Genomic DNA, 15394 nt, shown 5'->3' on the forward strand with positions numbered 1-15394 from the left:
GTAATCTATTGTGGCATGAGTTAAAATCACCGAAATTCCCCAAAATAGCATTGACAGTGGCAAACTCAGTGCAGTGGAACAGTTTACCTATCTAGGTAGAATTATCTCAAATGATGCCACAGTCAACAGGGGCATTGGCAATCGACTGTACAAGGCCAACAGCTCCTTTGGCCGCCTCTCAAAGCGTGTCTGGCGAAACCATTCATGACGCATCGCTATCAAAATCCAAGTATCCAGAGCAGTTGTCATCACCACCCTCTTGTATGGGTCAGAATCATGAGTTATGTAGAGGAAACAAATGTGACTGCTGGAGCACTTCTATCAACACTATCTTCGATCCATCATGAACAACAGATGGCAGGACTATATCACAAACAATGAAGTCCTTAATAGAGTTAATATGTCCAGCATTGAGTGCATTCTCTTACAATGCCAACTGTGCTGGGTAGGACATGTGTCACGCATGGAGATTCAAGAATGCCAAAAACAGTGCTTTATGGGGAACTTTGCTCCGGTAAGGAAGCTCGAGGTCTACCTCGCAAACAATTTAAAGACTAGCTGTCCTTGTGTCCCTCATAGTCCTGCTGCTATCAAGTATATTACTACTTCCTTCTCTAGTATTATCCACTCTCTCACTTCTTTATGCACCTTATTCCTATTTTCGACTTCTGTATGCTGCCAGGTGAGGAGGGGTTGAAGGGCTTCCCTTTTTTCCCTCTTCTTGTTTGACCACAACAGGTTTAATTCTTTTTTAAAGTGGATGTACTTGCCAATTCAGTGAGTGTTTGATTATTTATGTGCTATGATCATAAAAAGAACCAACTGGACAGGTTTCTTTTGAGTCTCTCAAAGAAGGATGTTAGCTTTATTGTACTTAATTAAACCAATATAAGTAAAATAATAAACTATGCTTCAACTTTCACATATATACGGTTGAGGTTCGCATACACACACAAATAGGTTACAGAGTGGGGAAGGATAGATTGGTCGAGTTAAAGTCCAAAGCACAAAAAAGGTATACAGTCTGTGGAGTTTGGTGATTTGTCTGGCTTCCAGATGAATTTGGTGGTCCTGTGGCTTCTATTTTGAAGAGATAGATGGCTGATTCGGTGGATCTCTTGGAGACAGTGATGTGGATGATTCCCTTCAAGGGGTCTCTGGTTGTAGCTGGGTATGCAGAGATGGTCACTGTCGGCAGGCAGGGTTTGCAGCTTGCAAGCTAGAATGGAGAGAGAGAAAAAGGAGAGACCCCCACTTGGGTCTGAACTTGTCAGAGTTCAGATGCTTCTCAACCTGCTGCTGAGAAACACCAGCTTAAAACACACAGATGGGGGGCTTGTCACATGACAGTTACCCAGTGCTTCAAACATGATAGTTAGCAGTGTATTTCTTCTTGCAATTAAAACAGCCCATGTCTGGGGATTCTTTCTCACACCAGTATCCCATTGTTCAAGTGATAGTCTTGATGCCTTGCTAATGGCAACAGGCAGTTCCCTTAAAGTTCTTGCTAGGACGGAGCATACACTGATCATCTGCATCTTACATGCCTTGCAATGTAGGATACAGTGTTACAAATTAGATGGCCATCTTAAGCTGCTAGCAAAGTCACCTTTTATTTGTTCCTTTTTAATTTATTTTAAAAAATAAATTCAGGTCTCCACCCAGTGGATTAAAAAATTATCTTTCAGTATAGCACATCGGCATGACAGTGGTGCCCATCCTCCTGCCAAATTAGTTTAAACCCTCCCCAACCACACTAGTGAACCTCCCCACAAGGACATTAGTCCCAGTCCTGTTGAGGTGTAACCTGTCGCTTTTGAACAGGTGCCTCCAGTCCCAGAACTGAGCACAATGCCCCAAGAATCTGAAGCTCTCCCTCCTGCACCATCCCTCAAACCACACATTGATCCTCCTTATCTTCCTATTTCTACTTTTATGGTGCGTGGCACTTGGAGTAATCCAGAGATTATGACCTTTGAGGTCCTACTTTTTAACTTCCTCCCTAACTCCTGAAAATCTGACCATAGGGCCTCAATTCCTGCCCTCTCTATGTCGTTGCTACCAACGTGTACCACAACTTCTAGCTCATGCCCTTCCTCCCTGCAGAATATTCTGCACCCTCTCCATGATGTCCTTTACCCTGGCACTTCATGTGGGACTCATGATAATGGTTACAGAAATGCCTTTCTGTCCCCCTAATTATGGAATCTCATATAATGACTACATTTATTTTAACTTATTTTACCATAATTGGGCCAACACCCAACTATTATCCTTAAAACGGAATCACAAGCTTGCTTTTGTGATAACTCAAAGAAGTGCTGTTTACCCTTTTCCAATTCCAGCAGTACAACAACCCCTCTAATTTAGAGGTACCGAACAATTTTTCCAATTACCATATTTTATTGTAATCCCTATTAAATTAATTTGCACTCAGTAACAGTAAAATAAGAAACAAAGTGTTAACTTCATAAATCTTCTGTGATCACATATTTGGTGGATATTCAATTTTTTAACACGTGATTAGCAGGCTATTAACTGAAGTCTGACTGGAATTTAAGAAGATAACATTTTATAAAGCTTATTAGACAAATGCAGAAAAATATTTCAAGAATTAAAATTAACAGGCCATATAAGTCTCCTTCATGGCAAGCCACTGAAAACTGCTCAAGTTTCTACTAGAAAGAGTGACATTGTGTGTCTTGATCAGTAATCTGAAAATAAGTGCCTTTTTGTTTTCTCCTCTTTCTTTATATTTGCATTTTATAAATGTCTTTGACCCCCGCCTTTGGTGTGCTTTCAGTCTTGAAAGAACTTAGTGCAATGTCTGCTGTTTAATCCACAGGTTGTTTACTTTGGTGACAGTATGCGCTCGGATATATTTCCTGCTCACAGCTACAATAATTGTGAAACAGTCCTCGTGCTGGAAGAGCTAGAAGTTGAAGCCAGCCAACAAGTTACAACAGACAGAAAGGACTCTGAGCCATTAGAGAAGAAAGGAAAATATGAAGTAAGTATTCATAACAACTGTCTATTATAATCAGTTGGCACAAATAAATGAAAAGGACCTGTTTGCGTTTAAAGATAATAAAAGGTATTATATTTATCCTATTCCCAATTGCAGCAAATGTGAATGATGATTCGACTAACTTTGTTGCTGCAAACTCTTAAAACAAGCATTGGCACAAATCGTGTAAATTGTTTGGTCATGTGTACAAGAATACAGCATAGCAAGATAATCCATGCAAACCTATACATTTTGTTTAAAGAAGAGATTTCCATGGTATATTAATTTTATCCCAAGCTGTTCTTAAGCAAGGTTGTGTTTTAATCATATGTATGGAAATGTTGTCTTTCAGTAAAATAAACTCTCTCTACATCACTGAAGCTTTACTTGAATAGTTTGTCTTCATCCCTGAAGTGCAAATCTGGCATGGTGGAGAGGATGAAAGGCTGTCTCTGATAGAAATCAAAGGTTTGAACTGCAGTGAGTTTGAGCATTGTATCATATTGCTAGTGGACAGTTCCCTTCATAAAGCAGCAACAGAAATATTAATGAAACCAAAATCCTCTTTCTGCACAATCCACCTTTTAATGATTTTTGCTTAGCACTGCATTGTTGCGGTTGCTGTCTTGGGCTTAGATATTAGTACTCATTTGCCTAATCGTATTGTTTATGTGGATATTAGCGATCACATGGTAGTAATGTGAAGAAGAGGAATGAGTTCTAACCAATACTTGTCCCTCAGCCAACATCACCAAAAGTTAAGTAGCTGGTCATTCATCTCATTGATATTTGTGTGGCCTTGCTGTATATTGCATTTGCCTACATAAAAACAGCCATTACATAATTGTGAAAAACTTTGAGCAGTTTCTGAGGTGTGTAAAAAGATGGTATGTAAGTGCATTTTTTTCTATTTTACTACACAACAAACAGAAAGTTCAAAACTCTTCATGTGACAAAGGATTATAATTTGTTCTGATCATATTAATTCTTGACAACTAGCAGCCAATAAGGTTGTAGTGATTATGTTAAATTCATTGAATGTCATTTGTAATGACACAAGTACTTTTGATGTCTGCAAAGGTGGCTGTTAACTGTGTTCATTGAGTATTTCTTAATAACAGTGTGAAAGCTACAAGAACATAAGAAAACATATTATAAGGAAAGGCCATTTGACCCATCAGCCCATTACTTTCACAGACCTTGTACAACTTGCTGAATCATGGACCTTTTCCTAACCCATTGGTACAGCCAGGTGAGAAAGGGGTCTAGGGTTCCCTCTCAGCCTTCACATGGTCTTTGGCATAACAGGGTTTAATTTTAGACTTTATTTTAGCTCCCCCTTAGTGAATCATTCTAAGGCAAATAAATTAGCCGAACTGGTTTTCTTAGGTTTAAAGAAAAAAGGTTGAACTTTATTAAACTTAAACTCTAATTCAGTTAATTCCTACAGATACGCGATGCGCCCACTCTAGAATGCATACGTGATTCACCCATGCAGATAGAGACAGAAGAAATAAAATGGAAAAGTTTGAGGCAATATCTGAAGATGGTTTTGGTTACTGTTCTTCGAGCTCACTGTAGAGTCCTTGATTGTAGGTAGATCTTGCTTTTCATTGGGGCCTAAAATTCTTCTTAAACCTTGTTCACAGACAGGAAAGGTCTTCTCACGCCAGGAGCAAGCTGTCTTTCTCAGTTCAAACTGTTTGTACAATTCAAAAGAATCCAGGTTTCCCAGCAGGTTAGTCATGTGACTAGCTGGTGTAACCACGTCTGTGTTTGTGGATTCTCTTGTCTTAGCCGACCCTGGAATGTCTCTTCTTACACACAATACCTGGTGATCAAAGTCTATTTTAGGATAAGTGGATAAGGCCTTTGTCTCCACAAGCACTGTCTGTTAGTATGCAAATGTTTTTTCAGCCAAGTGTCTGGTGATTTTTTAACAAGTCCTTTCTTCCCTCCAGCAACAGTTTAAAATCAATGTTCATATGACAAAATTAATATGCCTCATTCTTGGCAGGTGAGGGCCTGCATGACACCATATTAGCATTAGAACAATATTCTCTATCCCCCTATTCCCACGTATCATGGATTTATTGGACATGCAGAAATATTAAGCAGATGTCTATATATTCTATAATGTTTTGAGGACTCTAAGGCACATGCAGGTGCCTTGGCTAAATTTAATTCCTTGGGGTTACTTCATCTTTTTTATAAATTCCAGAGCTTAAAAAAGGAACTGGAATTTTGCAGAAACTTTCATTTCTGCAAAATGATATAAAGAATTTTCTTAAACCTTCAAGTATTTCCTGATCCTCATTTATCCCCTGAAGAATGTGTGCCACATTTATGAGACAGGTGTCAGCTAATTAAACTATTTTTTTCAAATCTGTATATAGCTTAGAGTCATGTTAATCCAATGGGAAGATAGTACCATAGCTTCTTTGGCAGCTTTATGAGGCTAACTTGAATATCAAGTTATGGAAAATAGCATTCAGGACAGCATTATGTCAGTCATAGAAATTTAGTTTTTCTTACATTGGACAAAAAGGGACTCAATTGTCCATCCAGAGGCAATGTCCAAATCATTGCCAAGAACAGTATCCTAAAATGAGGACAAAAAGAAGCAATACAAACTGAATGATCAGAAAATTGGCAATGCCATGAATAGGGTGTGTTGACTGCCATACCCGATTTTCTGATCTGCATTAAGTAAGCAAGGCTTCACACCAAGAATTTCACTTCACAAAGTTAAGTGAAAGCATCCATCCCAAGAGAAGTGTCTGCCTGCTGGCATATCTGTGTGTTTTCTTTCTTTTGAGGTGTATTTAGTCTATTTCTTGGTTTCTTAACTTAAAGCACTGGAAGAGTGCCATTCTCACAGTAGCTCAGCCATGCTTGTGCATCAGCAACGTCAGTGTTCTACAAACTCAATTTATGTCCAATGATACAATATTACAACAGTAAAACAGGACAGTGGAGAACTGAAGGATGTAAAGAGTATTATCCTGGTTTTGTGAAAGGAGTGAGGTGTGGACCAGGTAATCTAGACTAGTTAGTTTAACATTGGCTGTAAAAGAAAATACTTGAGAACAATTTATGGGGTGCAGCCTGGTTGACAAATTGTGGAAAAGTCCATCTTCTGCTCTTCAACTGTACAATAAGATAGCATGCAGACCAGTGAATTAAATGTGGTCAGTGTGGTCCCTGCCAGAACTCGATGTAATCGGTCTTGTCCACGCCAATGTTCAGCTGTACAATATTTGAGAAATGTGGTCAGGCAGTCAGTCCGCTGTCCTTAAGTGTACTACAAGAGCTGCTAGTATTTAACTCATGGCTATAAAATTTTCCTAGGAACATTCTAGCCTTGGTGTTCTAGTCAGAATTATAACACCAGAGTAAATGTGCTTGTTTCCAGTACAGTTACAACACTGGCACCTGCCTGACAATGTGGAAAATTGCCCAGGTATGTGCTTTCCATAAAAAGCAGGACAAATCCAATCTGGCCAATTCCTGCCCCATCAGTCTAGTCGTAATCATAAGCAAAGTGATGGAAGGTATTGCCGACAATGCTATTGTTACGACCAAGGCTGAAGGAGTGCACTATCTATTCTAGTTCCACTTCTGCACGGCTCACAACATATATTTAAACTTTGGCCCACTTACCGATACGGTCAATCATCGACTCTATTTTTATCCTAGAATAAAACAAACTGACCAGGTTTCTTTAATAAACATCAAAATTATCAGTTTATTGTAAAACAAGTCTTAACCAATAATGAAGTAAAGCATAAACACACAGACTGAAATATTAAAGTTCCCTTTTTACCTTAGCCCTTCACACTCACACACACACACACGTACACCGGTTAACCGGAAAAATAAAGGGATTTGTTTTTAGAGCTCTGTTACAAACAAAAAACAGGCTGGATACTTGCTCATTCTTGAAGAAGCAGTAGATGAGATATGTTGTGTTCCAAAACTGGCATACAGTCTGGCCTCCGAGTACATGTAGATGGGATCTTTTAGAATAGCTCTTTTCAGGCGGCATTGAGAATTAATTTAGCAGGCTTTTCTCAAAGCCAGAAGATGAGATAGGTTCATGCAATGGACTTCCCAGGGTCTTTAGAGAGGTTCTGGAAAGCTGAGCTGGGTTGTGGTCTTCTCTCCTTGGAAGTTCTCTCCCTTTTTATACAGTTCAACCCAACTCAAAACAATTCAAAAGCAAAACCGACAGCAGGAGGTCAACCTTTTGACTTCCATCAGTCTTCACCTGTCAGTTTGTAAACAACTTCTACAGGTGTCCAAAGTTCTCTGTTGTTTGTTGAGCTGGAAGTCAGGTGGTTTCCCAGAATAGCTTCTTGTTGCTGCCAGAAGTCAGGTGGTTTCCCAAAAAGGCTTATTTTCCTCACAAGACCTCTCTGCTCCTTTTAAAAACTTTTCCGGGGATGTTTTTTTCCAAAGTCAAGTGGCCTTTACGTGACCTCCTTTGAAAACCCCAAAGTTTAACATTTCATCAATCTTTCAAAAATGAATCCTCAAAAAATATATTTAACAAAACACAGAGGCACTTTTGTAACGCTATCAAGTGGGAGTAACACAGCAATAACCTGCTAATTGATGCTCAGTTTGGTTTCCAGCAAGGACACTCAGCTCCAGACCTCATTACAGCCTTGATCCAAACATGAATGAAACAATTGCATTCCAGAGGTGGGGTGACATCAAGGCAGCACTTGACCGACTGGTATCAAAGAGCTCTAGCAAAATTAAAGTCAATGAAAATCAGGAGGAAAGCTCTTGACACTGGTTGGAGTCATACCTAGCACAAAGGAAGATGATTGTCATTGTTGGAGGCTAATCATCTCAGCCCCTGGACATCGCTGCAGAAGTTCCTCAGGGTAGTGTCCTAGGCCCAACCATCTTCAGCTGCTTCATCAATGACCTTCCTTCCATCATAGTGCGATGATCTCTGATGACTGCACAGTTTTCAGTACCATGCACAATTACTCAGATACTGAAGCAATCCGTGTCCACATGCAGCAAGACCTGAACAACATTCAGGCTTGGGTTGATAAGTGGCAAGTAACATTCGCACCGGACAAATGCCAGGCAATGACCATCTTCAACAAGAGAAAATCTAACCATCTGCCCCTTAAATTCAATGGCATTACCATTGCTGAATCCCCTACCATCAAGATCCTGGGCATTACCATTGACCAGAAACTTAACTGGATCAGCCCTATAAATATTGTGGCTAGAAAAGCAGGCTGGGAATTCTGCAGTAAGTAACTCACCTCCTGTCTCCCCAAAGCCTGTCCACCATCTTCTTGGCACAACAAGTCAGGAGTGTAATGGAATACTCTCTACATGCCTGGATGAGTGCAGATCCAACAACACTCAAAAAGCTCAACACCATTCAGGACAAAGCAGCCCGCTTGATCGACACCCTATCCTACACATTCACTCCTTCTATAGTATGTACCATCTACAAGATGCACTGCAGTAACTTGCCAGTGCTCCTTCGACAGCACCTTCCAAACCCGCGACCTCTACCACCTAGAAGGACAAGGGCAGCAAATGCATGGGAACACCACCACCTGCAAGTTCCCCTCCAAATCACACACAACCCTGACTTGGAACTATATCGTCTTTCCTTCACTGTCGCTGGGTCAAAATCCTGGAACACCTCTGTAACAACACTGTGGACGTACCTATACCACGTGAACTGCAGCAGTTCAAGAAGATGGCTCACTGCCATCTTCTCAAGGACAATTAGGCATCGGCAACAAATACTGGCCTTTCCAGCAATGCTGATATCCCATGAATGTATAAATTAAGAAAAATTGTTTTTAACAGGTCAGTGCCAGTGTTAAGATGTCAATTCGAAAAATTTAGCTCAAGGGTTTCTGGTGCTACATCTCAATGTTCTCTTTCCATCCAACAAATGGAGAAGAGGTAAAAAAGACAACAGGATGAACAAAAGTGCTTTAGATGTTTATTTTCGGTGTTTAAGTTTACATCACAGTGCACAGTTTTTGAGCTGAAAGCTTTAAGCAAAGGCTGGTCCAGGGAGACACGTTTTTCCTTGGAGCTGCTAGCAGACTTAGCGTTAAAATAAACATGAAAATGAGTACAATTTCAACACTGTTTACTTGGCAATGCAGTAATGTCAGTACATCACTGATTGCCATTACACCACTTCTGTTTGTAAATGTATTCGAATGAGTTGGAAAACCACAATGATACTGTCCTTTTAAATTTACAAAGAAAGATAATCATATATACAGCGAATGTCATTCATTAGGAATTATAAGCATTTGACAGATCAGTTTTCAGAGTTAGCAAAAATAATTACTTTGAGAGGCCCAGTTTTTTCAGATGGTTTCTTTTATGGGTTTAACTTCATTTATCCCTACTTAGATGGAAACAGTAGAAGTCTCCATTATTTTCAGTCGCATACTTTAAATACCTTTATATATTTCCCACTGAGTTGTGCCACAAAGAAAATCCCACATACGCTGAGCTAACAATTTGAGACCTGTCAGTGAAATCCTGTATAATATTACACAGAACTCCTGTTCCCTACTAAAACACACAAGTTTAACACCCAGCAATATTCATATACTTGTTGCATAAATGTACCATATTAATCTTCTGGTTGATTTTCTTTTAAATGATTTTTGTAATTATTTTTAGCTGTGTAATACTCAAAAAATGTTCAGAAATCTTGTAAATGACTTCGCTGTATTACATGTAGAGGCCCTATTCAAAGAATAGTACATGAAAACAGTACATTTTGTATGTCACTATTTTTGTCCAGTTGTTCAGAAGAGATCCATTTTCAATGATTTGGGGTTCATTTGTTTGCAGGGAGCTTTGCCAGAGACCTGGTAACAGGTCAGTCCTTTGACAAGAATGACTTGTAGCATAGGTAGACCCAAATCAGTGTCTCATTTTCAGAAAAAAGAAACTAATTGCATTGGCACACTTTGTCATAATATTTAAAATTACACTTAATGATACAATTCATTTTCTTTTCACAGTGTTCTGTCCTTAGATGTGTTCTGTCTCCAAGAGGTGTTGACTCCCTACTGGAACACAGTTCATTTTTAAAGCATTTGCTATGCCAGCACCAAATTTTCCACACCTGAAGACCTACTCATAAGTGACAATCTCTAGATACTTTCTGCTTTCTTCGTTGGTTATTGTCCAAATCAAGAATTGTTATCTTTATCAGTACCAATCCTTGAGAACTAACTGCCCAATCCCTGGTTCGGATTTCATATGCAAGCCCAGAAATTGGCACCCATACCCTTCCGACAACAGAGATAATAATATAAAGAATGCATCCCAGAAGTAGTCTATGTCAAAGATGGTCAATCTATCTCTTATTGAAAGTTTTGTATCTGGCATACACTTCCTATTTTCTGCACTTCCTATATCACAATTCTGTTGTGGATAGCAGTCACAGATGAGTATAACACGAAGAATTGCTTTTAAACTGGTAATTGCTTTTAAACATTTTAAAAGGACTTTCTGTATGGTGAGGTACCTGGGGCCAGGTGACCAGTGGAGCACCCAAAGCTCCACTTCGAGGATGCTTGCAATCATGACATGAAGGCTCTAAATGGTGACTCTCGCACCTGGGAGTCACTAGGTGGTGAAAAGGGAAATGGTGACACATCCTGTGGACTGGTGTGCACTACCATGATGACCAGTGGCTACAGCAGCTTAGCAAAAGGCACCAATGCTGAAAACAACAACTCACAGCGTCACTTAGCACCTTCACTTGCAGCACTTGTGGCAGAATTGCCTCTCAAGGATTAGCCTTCACAGCCATCAGCAAAGGTGCACCAAGAGAAGACACCCCACCTAAATGGATTGTTTGCTGCATATCCATCATCTTTCATAGATGGAAGGATGTCAATCTAGCTTTAAAACAGTAAACTTTGTTTAGATTTCCATACTTTATATTAATTAACTTTCACGCCTCTCAACATTAGGCGATGCCACTACTCTTCCAAACCCTGTTTCTTTAGATAGCTCTGATGTAGGTTTCAGGCAAACTTCTCTTTCATTCGGATATATTAAACTTTATTAGTATTGGATTTTTAAAAAGACTTAAAAAAGAGTCACAAATCTGAGGATTGGGAGTGTTTTAGAAACTAGCAAAGGGCCACCAAAAAGTTGATGATAAAGGAAAAAATAGAATGAGAGTAAACCAGCCAGGAATATAAAAAAACAGATTGTAAAAGCTTTTATAAGTATATCAAAATGAAGATAGTAGCTAAAGTAAATATTGGTCCCTTAGAAGGACAGACAGGAGAAATTATCATGGGGAATGGGGGAATGAGGAAATGGCAGAGGCATTGAACAAATATTTTGTGTCTGTCTTCAGAGTAGAAGATACAAGTTCCATGCCAGAAATAGACAGTAACCCAGGGGCTAAAACAGTAAGGAAATTAAGGAAAATCATATCAGCAGAGAAAAAGTATTGGAGAAACTTAAGGGATGAAAGTCTGATAATTCTCTAGGACCAGATGGCTTACACCCTCGTAGAGTTCTAAAAGAGATAGCTGCAGAGATGCTGGATGCGCTAGCTATGATTTTCCAAAATTCCTTGATTCGGGAACGGTCCCATTAGGTTGGAAATAAAAGCAAGAAATGCTGGAAATACTCAGCAGGTCAGGCAGCATCTGTAGAGAGAGAAGCAGAGTTAACGTTTCAGGTCAGTGACCCTTCTTCAGAACTGACAAATATTAGAAATGTAAAAGATTTTAAGCAAGTAAAGTAGGGGTGAAGCAAGAGATAACAAAAGAGAAGGTGTTGATAGGACAAGGTCACATTAGATTGGAACTTGGCAAATGTTACACTGCTTTTCAAGAAAGGAGGCAGAGAGAAAACAGGGAACTACAGGCCGGTTAGCCTAACATCAGTTGTTGGGAAAATGCTGGAATCTACCATTAAGAAAGTCTTAACAATGCACTTAGAAAAGCACAGTATGATTAGAACAAGTCAACATGGTTTTTATTAAAGGGAAATCCTGTTTGACAAATTTATTAGAGTTTTTTGAGGATATAACTAGCAGGGTAGATAAAGGGGAACCAATAGATGTAGTATACCTGGATTTCCAAAAGGCATTCGCTAAGGTGCCACACAAAAGGTTAATAGACAAGATAACAGCTCATGGAGTTGGGGGTAATATATTATTATGGATAGACTACCTTTGACACCAAGGCAGCATTTGACTGGGTATGACATCAAGGAGCCCGAGCAAAACTGGAGTCAATGGGAATCAGAGGGAAAACTCTCCAACCACCTTCAGCTGCTTCATGAATCACCTTCCTTAAATTATAAGGTCAGAAGTGGGGATGTTCGCTGATGATTACACAATGTTCAGCACCAGTAACGACTCCTCAGACACTGAAGCAGTCTGTGTAGAAATGCAGCAAGACCTGGACAATATCCAGGCTTGGGCTGATAGTGGCAAGTAACATTCACGCCATACATGTGCCAGGCAATGACCATTTCCAACAAGAGAGAATCTAACCATTTTCCCTTGACATTCAACGACATTATGATTGCTGAATCCCCCACTATCAACATCCTGGTGGTTACCATTGACCAGAAGCTGAACTGGAGTAGCCATATAAATGCAAGAGCAGGTCAGAGACTCAGAACCCTGTGGCAAGTAACTCATCCCCTGACTCCCCAAAGCCTGTCCACCATCTACAAGGCAAAAGTCAAGCATGTGATGGAATACTCTCCACTTGCCTGGATGGGTGCAGCTCCAACTGTCCATCCAGGACAAAGCAGCCCACTTGATTGGCACTCCATCAACAAACATTCACTCCTTCCACCACCGACACACAGTGGCAGCAGTGTGTACCGTCTACCAGATGCACTGCAGCAACTCACCAAAGCTCCTTAGACAGCACCTTCCAAACCCGCGACCTCTACCACCTAGATGAACAAGGACAGCAGATGCATGGGAACACCACCACCTGCAAGTTCCCCTCCAAGCCACACACCATCCTGACTTGGAACTATGTCGCCGTTCCTTCACTGTCACTGGGTCAAAATCCTAGAACTCCCTTCCTAACAGCACTGTTGGTGTACCTACACCACACAGGGACTACAGTGGTTCAAGAAGGCAGCTCACCACCACATTCTGAAGGGCAATTAGGGATGAACAATAAATGTTGGCCTAGCCAGCGATGCCCACATCCCATGAATGAATAAAAAAAAGATGATTGGTTAACAGACAGGAAGCAACGAGTGGGCATAAACAGGGTATTTTCAAGTTGGCAGGCAATAAATAGTGGAGTGCCGCAAGGATCTGTGCTGGGGCCTCAGCTATTTACAATCTATATTAATGACTTAGATGAAGACAAAGAGAGTAATGTATCTAGTTTTGCTGATGATACAAAGCTAGGTGGAAAGGTAAGCTGTGGGGATGACACAGAGAGGTTGCAAAGAAATATAGACAGGTTAAGTGAGTGGGCAACAAGATGGCAGATGGAGTATCACGTAGAGAAATGTGCAGTTATGCACTTTGGTCATAAGAATAGAAAAACAGAATTTTTTTTTTAAAGTGTGAAACTTGTAAGTATTGATGTTCAAAGAGACTTGGGTGTGCTTGTACAAGAAATGCAGAAAGTTAGCATGCAGGTACAACAAGCAATTAGGAAGGCAAATGTCATGTTGTAAGTTCCGAAGAAGGGTCACTGACCCGAAACGTTAACTCTGCTTCTCTTTCCACAGATGCTGCTAGACCTGCTGAGTGATTCCAGCATTTCTTGTTTTTATTTAAGGCAAATGTCATGTTGGCCTTTATTGCAAGGGGATTGGAGTACAGAAATAAAGAAGTATTGCTACAATGGTACAGGTTTTGGTGAGACCACATCTGGAGTACTGTGTGCAGTTTTGTTCTCCACATTTAAGAAAGGATATACTTGCACTGAAGGCAGTGCAGGGAAGGTTCACCAGATTGGTCCCTGGGATGAGGGGGGTTGTCCTATGATGAGAGGCTAGGTAAATTGGGCCTGTATTCTCTGGAGTTTAGAAGAATGAGAGGTGATCTCTTGAAACATATAAGATTCTAAAGGGGCTGTATAGGGTAGACACTGAGATTATTTCCACTGGTCGGGGAATCTAAAACATGCGGGCACAGTCTCAGTATAAGGGCCGATCAATTAGGACTGAGATGAGGAGAAATTTCTTCAGAGGGTTGTGAATCTTTGGAATTCTCTACCCCAGAGGGTTCTGGATGCTCCATCATTGAATACATTTAAGGCTGGGATGGACAGATTTTTGGTCTCTCAGGCAATCAAGGGATCTGGGGCGTGGGTGGGAAAGTGGAGTTCAATCCTAAGATCAGCCATGATCGTTTTGAATCGTGGAGCAGGCTCGATTGGCCATATGGTCTACTTATGCTCCTAATTCTTGTGTTTTTGTGTTTATTAAGCTTTATTTAAAAGTGTAAATTAGTTGAGCTTCAGTCTCATGGTTAAGCATGATCTAAACTCTTTGTAGAATCATACAGCACAATAGGCCTTTTTCACAAATTCGGTCAGCTGCAGATACCATCTCATGGTCAGTGGCATTTCAGTCCTTTTTGCAGTCTGAGCATCTTAATTTTATGACAGTAGACTCACACTGCCCTATATCTAGTTGTATGATCACACCAGAGATGTGACAGTGATATCCTCTTGCTTCATGAACCAGATAGTCACATTTTGGCATATCCACTTCTTCAATCTCCCCAAAGGTGGATAGGCTTGATGCAAATCTGCCTCATTTTACATTCTTTTGCCTCCTTACCTCGAGAGACAATGGGTAAGCGCCTGGAGGTGGTCAGTGGTGTGTGGAGCAGCGCCTGGAGTGGCTCTAAAGGCCAATTCTAGAGTGACAGGCTCTTCCGCAGGTGCTGCAGAAAAATCTGTTTGTCGGGGTTGTTACACAGTTGGCTCTCCCCTTGCGCCTCTGTCTTTTTTCCTGCCAACTGCTAAGTCTCTTCGACTCGCCACACCTTAGCCCCGCCTTTATGGCTGCCCGCCAGCTCTGGCGAGCGCTGGCAACTGACTCCCACGACTTGTGATCAATGTCACAGGACTTCATGTGGCGTTTGCATTTTATTTTACAGCAAGTGAACATACAGAGCAACAGTTACATTCTGATGCACTTATTGGGTCAACTTGTCTTCATATAGTAATAGAAAAATAAGGTACATTCTGTACATCGCCAAATCAATGGGTCGTCTTGCTTGACTTAAACAAAATTTAAGACGTCTAATTCTCTTAAAGCTGTTGCCTTCTTGGAACCTTTTTCTGGGCCTTCCTACTTCACAGCTCTCTGAATTATCCCTAGCTGTTTGCAGACAGAAGACAA

At 40.5% G+C, this 15394-nt stretch overlaps 1 protein-coding gene across 1 annotated transcript in view; it reads left to right on the forward strand.

The window, feature by feature from the left end:
• The window catches only part of nt5dc1 (5'-nucleotidase domain containing 1), a 706882-nt gene that overhangs the window by 640078 nt on the left and 51410 nt on the right, over nucleotides 1-15394 (forward strand). The window contains exon 10 of the mRNA XM_068025581.1: nucleotides 2846-3010. Coding sequence (XP_067881682.1) covers nucleotides 2846-3010 — 165 coding nt within the window. The remainder of the gene's footprint in view (nucleotides 1-2845; nucleotides 3011-15394) is intronic.

This window comes from Heterodontus francisci, chromosome 3, assembly GCF_036365525.1.
Source record: "Heterodontus francisci isolate sHetFra1 chromosome 3, sHetFra1.hap1, whole genome shotgun sequence".
Taxonomy (NCBI): domain Eukaryota; kingdom Metazoa; phylum Chordata; class Chondrichthyes; order Heterodontiformes; family Heterodontidae; genus Heterodontus; species Heterodontus francisci.